This window comes from Pagrus pagrus (genome assembly GCF_965226575.1).
Source record: "Pagrus pagrus genome assembly, chromosome: 19".
NCBI lineage: Eukaryota > Metazoa > Chordata > Actinopteri > Spariformes > Sparidae > Pagrus > Pagrus pagrus.
This window is the reverse complement of record NC_140203.1, coordinates 22993333-23004980: the sequence shown is the minus strand read 5'-3', so window position 1 is coordinate 23004980 and position 11648 is coordinate 22993333. Positions and strand designations below refer to the sequence as shown.

Genomic DNA, 11648 nt, shown 5'->3' with positions numbered 1-11648 from the left:
TGATTTTGGATTTTGGGCTATAAAAATTTTAATGGCCTGACTTGAAAAAGGACATGATGTAACAGTGGTTAATAAATAAATATTGAGCAGAGCGATCACAAACTGTTAAACAGTTGATGAGAGCGATCCCTGATGAAGATGTCAAATGTGAAATTTGCCTTTTCATATGTGAAAATCACAATTCCACATGCTATTTTCAGGTTTCATAAATTTCCACACAAGAAGTTTTCACTTTAACATGGGAATTACATACATTCATATTCAAAGTGCAGTCAACGTCCATTCTCGGTCCATCATGCTTGTATTTGTCCATCATTTCGGCTGCAATAGAAATTGATGGGAGGGCCAATTTTCATAAACAGAAGTGTAATGTGAAAGTACCTTTATCATTTCCATGAGCACAATTCAACTGAGCTCCTCCAAATATAAACACATGTATAAATATTCACAGAGACACATACAGAAATTTGCAAAATGTTACTCACTGTCTTGGAAACATACCATAGACTGTTACACATACACACAGAGAAAAAATGACATGCCTCTCCCCATGTTCAACAGTTTAAGACAAATCAGTCTGGTCTCGCAGACAAATTCTCAATTACCCAGAGAGACCTCAGTCAGATGAGTTTCTTCTGTCTGTGAGGAAGCTGAATCACTGTCATCCCACCGCCACCTTATGCTGCTGTTTTTTCCCAGAGCCTGTCACTACATGTCCTTAAATTAACTTCATACACAGTGTGTGTGTGTGTGTTTGTGTGTGTGCGCGTGCATGTGTGCTTCTGTCTGGGCTGTCTGCATGTCTTCATCCATGTATTTGTCTTTGCATTGTGTGTCTCTCTTTGTGTATGTGTGTGTGAGTGAGTGTGCGTTTGCCCCCACACCACCACAGCACCAACCACAGGAAGAGTGGGAGAGAGAGGAGAGGTGGACCACGGAGCGGTTAACCTCATGACATCACAAGCTCTGCGCCGATTGGCTGCTGCCAGAGGCTGGAGGATTTATAAGCCAGCCGGGAGCCTCAGTTTCAGCAGCAGCATCACTGAGCAGCGAACAACATCCAGGGAAAACCCAGGAGATAAACTCAAGACAAAGCACGACTGTCTGCTTCTGCTCCAGCCGCTGAACTCCTGAAGCTTCTTCAGCCTGCAAAAAAGGTCAGAATGAATATATGACAAACTGAGCATTAAGTTTACTGTGTACAGTGTTTGGTTGGAGTTTCTCTGCAGCTCTGGTGGTGTGATGGGAGGTGGGAGGGCAGGTTAATATTTGTATAAGCTGCTGGAAATATGCTTTATTTAGCTCGAAGAATACAATTCAACATTTAGAAACTTGCACTGTGAAAAGGTCTGATGTTTTTTCATGCATTTTAAATACACTAGATGGCCAAAGGTATGTGGACACCCCTCTAAATACTTTTGTGTACTTTTGGTCTGGGGCTGTATTTAATCTAAAGGGACAGGGCCTCTTTCAGTGAAAAGAAATCTTAGGGCAGCACACAGTGATATTGTAGAGAAAAGTGATTCGAACTTTTTGGCAACAGTTTGTAGAAGGCCCTTCACCCCTGTGCGGAAAGCCAGGTCAGTAATGCTACAGTTTTCCCATTTTTCCCCCACATCCAACATCCTTAGGATGAACTGGAGCGCCAAATGTGAGGCAGGCCTCATCAGCCAACATCAGTGTTGCTAATGCTGTTGTCGCTAAATGGGAACAAATGCCTGCAGTCAGGCTCCAAAATCTAGTGGAAAGCCCAAAATCGTACAAGTGCAAGTGAAGGCTTTTACAGCAGCAAACGTATCACATGTCAGCTGTCACATATGGTGAACAGTCTTTGTCGGTTGTCCTGATACTTTTGGCCATCTCGTGTAAGCAAGTAGAAGTGCAAGTACAAATTTGTCCAGAGCTAAACAGCAAACGTTTCTTTCAGCAGAAATATTCCATTTTATTTTCTTATTTTCTTATTTGCCTTTCTTAAAAAACAAAACAAAACACTTAAATCTGTGTTTAGCTAAGAACAAGTCTGGCTTTCTTTGTTTTTTTAAAAAAAGGCCAGTTTAGTGTGATTCTCCCAGCAAAAATCCAACACAAAAGAGCAAATGTCATTTGTTTTGACATTAACATAAGACATAAGGCATATTACAGTCATTCTAGCACTGTAATATGCCTTATACAGTGTAGTTTTCCAATTCAGTGACAGTTTTCTTTGCGTAAAGGATCATTATTGCAACTGAAAGAGCGGTCTATCAAACCCCAGCTTCAAGTCGACTAGTTTTAAAACATACTTGTACAACATTATCAGAGGCAGTGTTGAGCAAACTCACATTAAACCCACATGAGGGTTTGGTTATCCGCCATAAAAGCTCTGCAGTTTATTGCACTTAATTACAAGTTCTTTTTTAAGATTTTATGGAGGCGGCAGTCCGCCAGTGATTGGCCAGAGGTGAAGCTGGGGGCGGCAGTGCTTGATTGGCTCATTAGTGTCACACTGACACCAGGGCAGGAAGGGGAAGCTGTGGGCAGCAGGAAACAAGGGTTTGGATTATGTGTCACATGACCAGGACCAGCCCGACTAACCACACTGAGTAAACACACTGACAACACACACACACACCATGCAGATTAACTACCGCCTCAGTCAACAGAAGAGCGTTATGAAAAGGTTCAGGTTCTTTTGAGTTTCCCAAAGTAATACCTAAGTCCAACAGAGTTTCTTAACGTTGAAATCAAACTGAGAGCTATCAAGTTGCCCGATTTTGCGACTTTTGCTAGCTAGTTAGCTACCGAGACAAGCGAACTTATAGCCTAGCGATTGTTTTATGCTCGTTATAAAGAAAGCCGTGATACATCGAAATGACAGAGTTCTCATTCCCCTCAGTTTGAAGTTTGCCTCTGAAAAACCTCAGTTTAGAGGGCCATGTAACCCCGACACTTTACCTTACTGCTCTATCCCAGCAGGAATCAGGACATCCTACTGCTAGGCGTGAACATTCAAAGCGAGCGGTATAGCTAAGTGGTAGGGGCGAGGGTTGCATTGGGATTGGGCATTTAAACTAGGCTAAGCTAATTTCCCCATCGCTTTAACTTTATGTTTTCTTTGCACAAATATGGGACCGGTATCGATTATCTCACGTAACTCTCGGAAAGGAAGCGTAAAAGCGCATTTCCCAAAATTTCAAACTGTGACTTTAACCACAACTACATGTCTAATCCTCACCCTTACAAGAAGACATGGACACAGATACATTCCTATTGCTGTACTTGTGAGGACCGTCACTGAAATTAGCACTGCCTTACCCCCTTACCCCCGCATGACTAGACAAAATATCTCCAGTTTCTGAATATGTGTCAACTCTCAAGGTCTAAACCTCAGACTAGTCCTCACAAAGATAGATGTACATAAATACACACATCCGTACAATCATATGGGCGTCTGGCATGTTTCTGCTGCTCTGTGGCTTTCCAGTTATAACCTTTAGAATTACACGGTATAGGACGAGTCCATCATTAAAGACAGAAGCAGACTCTCAGACTGCTCCTCCCACACTGTACATGAAAAGAAGATCTTGGGAAAAGAGATAGAGTACTTGTTTTAAAGCTGCTGTTAATCCCTGCAGTGAAAGGAGGGATGCATTACACTGACATTTTGCTTGTGTTGCTGATATTTCAATTAGTTCGAGATATATAAAAAAAAGTGGTCTAACCATGTACTTTAGTAAAAGTTACTGTTGCCCATGAAAAGACCAAAACCAACAATGAAGGGATCCCAATAACAACTACTGTCTGTGTCGGCACAGCCTGATATATCTTGTTCTCCTTTTGTTGTAGAGCTCCATTGTTGTCAACAACTATTAAAAACACATCAATGGGCCACACTGATCATTACCATGAACACACACTGTAGTTTGTTTTGACTTAATCCCAAATACACCATCCCACTGCTATAAAAACTCACTAGAGCATGAAATGTGAATCCCTCCTCTGCAGAAAATAGTCCCCAATAAATGCACTCTTTCCTCTGTTTGAATAACAGTTATGAAAAACTGCTAAGCTGTTTTAGGAAGGAGTCTTTTTTAAAAATGAAATTATATATTTGTATTGTCGTATATTCGTTTTTAAAGATCTACGTTTCATGTCTAAGAGGAACCAATGAGCTGAGAGCCACAGACAGGACAGAGAAGTCAGAAAGTATTGAAAGCATTGTTGGTTTGCAAATTACAAAAAGAACGCCAGCCCTATCCTCTGAGTTTTATTTCCATGTTGTTAATTTAGCATTTTGCCTTTTTCTGGGATTTTTCCAGATTCCGACACTCATTTGTGGAAAAACCTTAAAACTACCCATTAAGTTCTTGCGGACTTCAAGCATGTTTTATTTGATGGTATCTGTTCTTAAATCATACCTGTTATTATCTCCCACCTTTTGGACCAGAATCAGCCACAAACTTCCTGTCTCATAGTTTAACAAACCGCAGACCCAAACGATATTATTTCCTCGCACTGATGACAGAGAAAATGTTTTACTGACTCGAAACTGAGTTGTCAAGGGCACATAACTGCTTGTTTAGGTCTGTAATTAAGGACTTAATGAGTTCTTGTGCCATGCCATGGCCTCAGGAGGTACCACAGCTAGTTAAGTCATGTGACCATACAGCCTCCATTTTTAGGAAGGAATCTGGGCAAGGGTACTGATGTGGAGGCTTGGAGCTCATTTTCAGTTTGACAGGTCATTGTGTTTCCTGTGAAGTTATAACCTCCGGCGTGTATTTTGGTTTCGTACCAACTGTGTGTATCATGATTATGTTTAATTGTGTCATTGTGTTGCACGATGATGTTTTATCGTGTGACTTGAACCTGCGCGTTTTTGTTTTCCTCCCCATCCAGACACCAAACTGTGACACAATGAAGGTGGCTATTGTATTCGTCCTGCTCTTCGCCACGGTCCTCTGCCGGCCTGTGAGTCATTTCTCTGTCAACTTGAAAATAACTTTTGCACAACTGAGAATCACATTCCAGTTTTGAAATTAGTTTCCATCAATTTCGACAGTAGTTTTGTATATTTACTCACATTTGATACAACTTGTATATATCTTTGCTTGTTTTGTAGGCAAGAAAAGTTACTGACAGTTCAGAGAGCTCTGAGGAAGTGGTGAGTATCTGGAGAGAGAGAAAGAGAGTGAGTGAGAGAGAGAGAGAGAGAGAGAGAGAGAGAGAGAGAGAGAGAGAGAGACACATTGACTGATGTTGGTTGTGTTCACAGGTGAGAAAACCAGCACCTCCAGCCCCCAAGAAACAGGCAGCAGTGGTTCCTCAGGCCCGTGCAGCACCTGTACAGGTAAAATATCCCTTCAATTCATCCACCCTTCTTTTTTTCCTGCCATTTCATTGTTACATGTGGTTATTTGACTTATTTTACTCTCTTCTGTTCACCTCTCATATCTCCTCTTTTGTATTTTCTCACATACCCTCTTCTATTCCTATACCTTTTATCTTCTTACACAGGTAGCCACTTTCTTTTACAATCCATGTACTCAATGCTAGGCTACCAAACAGGCAGAGTAGGCAATCACCCCAGGGCCCTAGAAACCCAGGGCGCCCCCAAAGTGGTTTGTACCACTAAAAGCTGACATGAAAATGGCCATAAATTGGCATGCTATGTTCAGTTTACGTGTCACAAGGAGTACTACTCATCCTGTGAAAGGAGTTCAAAACAGCAGCTCTGTTTCAAGCACACCAACACTAAGTAGAGTATGTCTGATGTGGTCCTACTGGTCAAGATGACTGACATTCATTCCCTGCTGGTGTACCACCACTATGTGTACTCCCTGACGACCTCAACTGGTTTGAGTTCTTTGAAGTTTAACATCTCAGCTGTCTAAGCTAACATCTGGTGATGCAAAAATGCAAAGAGCCTCCAGAAATATGTTTTCTTTGACTGGGACATAAATTAAGTTGCAATAAATAAAACAGTTAATTGAAAAAAAGAGTTAATTGTATTCATTTGGTCTTTTGCAGAACGTCGTAGCAGCAGCTGCTGCCGGCTCAGAAGAGAGCTCCGAGAGTTCAGATGAAGACGAGGTGAGAGATCAGCAACTCAAATCAAATGAATCATTATTCATCAGGACACGCCTTGTTAAACAGTCAGATTCTTACATCTTTTGTCTGACTACATTCATGACTTTGTGATTTTTGCAGCAGGCAGCACCAGACGCTCCAGTCGCATCTGACAGCTCAGACACAGCTTCCACCTCAGATACAGCCTCTGTCAACAGCAAGGACAGTGAAGACAGTGCAGACAGTGATGACGACGATGAAACAGAGGAGAGTGTGAGTAAAAACATGCCAAGGACACATATGGCTATATACAGTATACTGCATAGGAGGTTTTTTTTCATGGTTGGCTGCTGAAACTGTAGAATAAGCCTCAGTTTCTGACAGCTCACCTCTGTGTCTCCAGGAAACCGAGGAGGAGGATAGCGAAAGCTCCGAATCAGGCGAGTCCTCTACCGCTGCTCCCACCACCCTCGCCCCTGTGATCGTCACAGACGCACCCGTGGCTGAAACCACTCCTGGGCCCATCCAGCCTACCATCGTCACAGACACAGACTCAGGCCGTGGCGACAGCTACGGAGGCTACCCCAGCGACTACAAGTCCATTGACTACGTGGAGGAAAAAACCTACCACAAGGTTCCTGTTCCCTACAAGTCCTACGAGTTGGTCGGCACAGGAAAGAAGACGGCCTACGACATGACAGACGGCAATGAGGTGGAGAAGTCCCTGCAGGTGTACAAGGTAAAGGTTAGTTTGAGCTTCCTGAGAATGTTAGGCCGTGAAACAGTAGGGTGTGTTGGTGCAAGCAACATCCGATGTCAAATTGTCCCCTACAATTACAAAAACGCTACCTTCTACCTTGTACTTCCCAACATCAGCACACGTGGGTAGGATTTACAAAATGCCCAACAAATGCCGAATATAGCTAAACTCTACAAAATATTACAGCATGAATGAATTCTTCTCTTCCACTTCCCTTGTCTTGCTTTCACTAGTAGACAACTTCGGATTGCATTTTAAAATTTCCTTTAGCGCTTGCACTTTATCTGACACAACTGCTTTCAGTGCTTATACTTCAGCCAACACTTCAACTTTCTGCAGTTGATGATACTTCAACTATTAACTAGACACTATTTTCACTTTAATTAACTCTCTTTAGGACCTTCACTTGATCCCCTTTAGTGCTGTTGATTGACTTCAATTTAGCACTTTTACCTGCACTTTAACTTCTTTCAGTATTCTGTTTAACTACCTCTTCAACTAATTTTACTAAAACTGTTCAAGCTACCACTTCAACTACTTTTACTAAAGCTGTTCAAGCTGCCACTTCAACTACTTTTACTAAAGCTGTTCAAGCTGCCACTTCAACTACTTTTACTAAAGCTGTTCAAGTGCCACTTCAACTACTTTTACTAAAGCTGTTCAAGCTGCCACTTCAACTACTTTCAGCAATTTCTTTTCAAACTTCAAAAGAATCATCATGTGCTTTTCTCTCAGTAAAATAAAAAGATAGACAGCTATTTCCTCCATTAATGCAGTGTTTTATTTACGATCAACTTACACACAAACCAAGCAAACTTACCCTTCCATCCCTCCTCTGCCTCACCTCCAGGCTCTTCAGGTCCACTCTGATATCCTGGAGGAGGACACCAGCACCCCTGATGTGGAGACCCAGGGCCTGGACACCTCCTCAGGCACCTCTCAGGACCCGGACCTCCGCCAGGCCGCCCTCCCAGAGGAGGAGAGCACCAGCACCAGCGACGCCACCACCAGTGAAAGCGAGAGCTCCAGCACCCCAGAGGAAGAGGAGGAGGAGGAGAGCGCCAGCACTGCCAGTGAAGGCGACAGCACCAGCACCAGCCAGGAGTCAGAGGACGAGGAGAGCCAGAGCAGCGAGGAGGCCACAGCCACTCCCGGGGCCGCTGACAGCGATTCAGATGAGAGTGACAGCGCTGAGAGTGACTCAGATGAGAAGGGGGCGGGACCTGACACCACCACTGACATGCCAGTGGTCATCACTGCTAAATAAGCCCTGACCGTCTAGGAAAGGGAGTGGACGGTGGTGTCTGTTAGATTCACAGAAAGAGCGCACGCTGCATCCAGGTGTAAAACGCCCCCTCAGAGCCACATTCCACTGCAGGGCCAATCAGGGACATCCAGGGCTCAGTTATTATTATTCTCAATGTGATCAACCGATTTCTGTGGTACTTTGTGCATCTTTTGGGAGAAAGCAATACTTTGTGTTCCAGGTTATATTTAAATAAACCATTAACTCCAGCATACTGTGGTCTCGTTACCCTGGTAAATCCCATGTTTGACCCTGCAGGGGAAAAGTGGTCGATGTAACTTTATAGGATGTTGAAACTGACGACTGCTACCTGCAACAGGAGGTTGACTCACCTCATGACCTTTCTCCCCTTCCACTCTCCGCTCTGTGGGGTAAAAGGTCAAAACTAGAAAAGAACTAAGACACACAGTCGAGTCCTGATATCTACACTAGCACAACACTGCATTTAATCATTGATTAATAACTGCAATATGCAAACCTACATTGTTTTTGTGCTTACGAAATAAGAGAACAGTTTATTTAAATACTTGTAATCATTTCAAGCATTATAGAGTTTATACTTGACATTAAGCCACACATTTGCTGCCTGTGTGGCTTAGCTTTGTTGCTCGCTAATATCAAATCCGCTGGTGTAGATAGAAGGATGGAAACAAGAGGTACAGGGTTCAATCATGTATAGATGCAGTACACACATACATACATACAACACAGTCCTATTCATTTGCACAGTTCCTACCTACACTACATGTTGTTTGTCCCATGTTGTTTACTGTAATGTAACATATTGTACCATTTCTAAAAAATTAATAAAGATCTTTTTCATAAAAAGGGATGCTGGTTGTTGGCATTTGTTTTAGATAGAATGACAGAAAGGGTGGTGAGATGGCTGAGAAGATGGATATAAGAAGCTGAAAACACAACGCATGAGAGATTCATAAAACAAGTATACACAGAAAAGCTCAAAAAATTAAAGTGGACTAAGGAGATGTTGATGAAGGTTCTCAGTCATCCAGGTCATGGTAATTTTAAGTGCTGTATCGTAGGCAACTGGACGTATTTTAGTTTCTTGAAGACGTTTCACCTCTCATCCAAGAGGCTTCTTCAGTTCTAAGTAACTGGAGGGGAGTTGCAGGCTTTTAAACTCTGTGTGGGAGGTTACAGTAAACATCTTGGCCACAGAAGTCAGATGGTTTGAAAGAGAAGTAAAGGAATCCATATGTAAAGATGACCGTTCATTCATCCATCATGCCTTCTGTGCAGCATCTCTGCTGGTTGCCTGGCACTAACGCAGTAATGACATGACTCCCGGCTGTTGTACTGCACAAAACTCCCTGGCTAGCTGTTTCCTCCTGCTTTCAGCCTTTAGGCGGAGCTAGGTTAATCATCACCTAAATCCAGGACTGTAACAAACAGTTCACCCAAAAATGAAATTTAAGTGATTATCTCCTCGCCGCCTCATATCCATGGAAAGTCTCGTGGTCCACATCAATACATCGTTGCAGCATTCTTCAACACAACTGAAGAAGCTTGGGACTTGTTTTAAAACATAAAAAAAAAACTACTGAAACTGAAACAATTAAAACATAACGTGGTTCCATACAGCTCATCTGCCATTGTCCAAGTCTCCAGAAGCCCCTCACAATAAGCTTATTTCCCAGAATGTTGCAGTAATCATTAATTTGGTGTGTTTTACAAGTTGGCAATACAAACTACTATAACGATTGATATGCTGTTGAAAGTGCTGTTGAAACTACCTAGGTAATCTCTCACAGCTTCAAACTCTGGCCTTCTGTTGGCTTACTTGAGTTGGGCACTGGCCTGTTTTTCCCACACTTACAATAACTACACTACCATTTTCACCATCCATTAGAAAGTGATGGTACTGAATAATAAGTAAAGATAGTCGTAAGTCATAAGCAACACCTGTGCATTTTCACACTGTGGACTGCTGTGATAAGTTATCAGCCCATAGTTTAAAACCTACATTATCAACTCCAACATTATCAAAAAGTATGATAAAACAGCAATGTTGACTTTACGTTAAAGTACATATTGCAGAGATGTCAACTGAAGGTAGCACGCTAACCAGCTCCACTTCAAGGTGGCAGACTCAAATCAGCCACTTGGCTGCACGGCTAACTAAGCTCACTTGCTAACGGCAGCTAGTCCACAGAGGTGGGAATTGTGGAGTCATCAAGTCATCTCCATGCCATGTATTTGTTCTGCTCAGTCACTGAACCAGGTGCATTCACTAATTAGCTCACCTTCCTGGCTGAAGAGCTGTGCTGATTGGACTCAGCTGGTTTAGTGCATGAACAGAACAAATACATGGCATGGAGATGACTTGATGACTCCACAATTCCCACCTCTGCTAGTCCATACAGCCAAACATGGCAAAGAGTATAGTGAGCAGCAGTTAGCAGTTATGATGCCTCCTGTAGTTTTGTAGCTACGCTCAACAGGTTACAATATTTTACTATTATCAAGTAGCCAACATCACAAACACACAACCCCCAATGATAAAGCTCACCCTACAAAAATCAACTTTCAAACAGTTAACTTTCTAATTACCCTGTTAAATATTCTTCTTTGCATATTTTCTCCATAATTTTACACATTAATAACCATCTAACACACAGCCAAATCAGGTTACCAGGCAAGTCATGACCTGTTGCAAAAATATGTGTGATTGATGAGGAACAGGGATGATTCTGCTGCAGAGTGATGTGGTTATCGGTACACACTCTCTATAACTTTAACTTTGATATTGAAAATAATATAAGGTAAAGTGTATATTGATGTTATGTTATTGACCCAAACCTGTGTTGTGCATGTGAAAATTGTCCCGAGCAAAACCTTGGCCACAGCGCAGACCTGCTAGTGTCCTCTTTAGGCAGAAATGTGAGAGTTATTTCTATAGAAGTATCATATAAAAGCACTTAGTGTTTGTCTAGACTTCGTCTCCTCATCTGTTAATGTATCATCTGTCAAACACTGTATAGACACATAAACACAGAGGGCGTTCTGACTGATTACAGCCTTCGTATCGTCGGAGCCCCCAGACAGCGACGGTGAAGCCCCTCGGGTGGAAAGACGAGACAGGTAAAAGTGTAGGATTGATGTTCCTGTTGCAACTCTGAACTGCTAGTCTAAGAATAGAACATACACCAATGAACCGACGGTGATGTCTAGAAAATACACATATACACAGCAACACTGAAAACAGGCCGATATATACTGTGTTTTAATTTACACCACATTATGTTTCAGTATGTGCAGGATTGCAAAGAAAAAGGATGTGGAATATAAAACAGGTTTTTAATTACCTAAGCTACTAAAAAAGACAATTCCACGACTATATACTGTATCTTTGATAACACTTCTAAAATGTACCCTTGGTTATCAAGCTAAGTCTGCTGTGCAATAACCTTTAACTGAGAGTGAGTGTAACTGTGATGTCTTTAATGTTTCTAGCCTCCACCAAAGTGATGTAAGTGATTTATGTTCAGTTGTGCACAGACAGGCCATGGCTTG

At 42.2% G+C, this 11648-nt stretch overlaps 1 protein-coding gene across 2 annotated transcripts; it reads left to right on the top strand.

Moving 5' to 3' along the window:
* Nucleotides 1-1036: 1036 nt before the first annotated feature.
* Nucleotides 1037-8900, top strand: spp1 (secreted phosphoprotein 1). Of its 2 annotated transcripts, none has more exons than XM_084383488.1 (8): nt 1037-1157; nt 4879-4950; nt 5102-5143; nt 5255-5329; nt 6010-6072; nt 6190-6321; nt 6452-6787; nt 7659-8900. In XM_084383488.1, exons 2-8 carry the CDS (start codon nt 4897-4899, stop codon nt 8073-8075), a joined length of 1119 nt encoding a protein of 372 aa, XP_084239614.1. In that variant the 5' UTR covers nt 1037-1157; nt 4879-4896; the 3' UTR covers nt 8076-8900. The 2 variants fall into 2 exon arrangements, with proteins under 2 accessions (XP_084239614.1, XP_084239613.1); XM_084383487.1 differs by having other exon boundaries at nt 6452-6793.
* Nucleotides 8901-11648: the final 2748 nt, after the last annotated feature.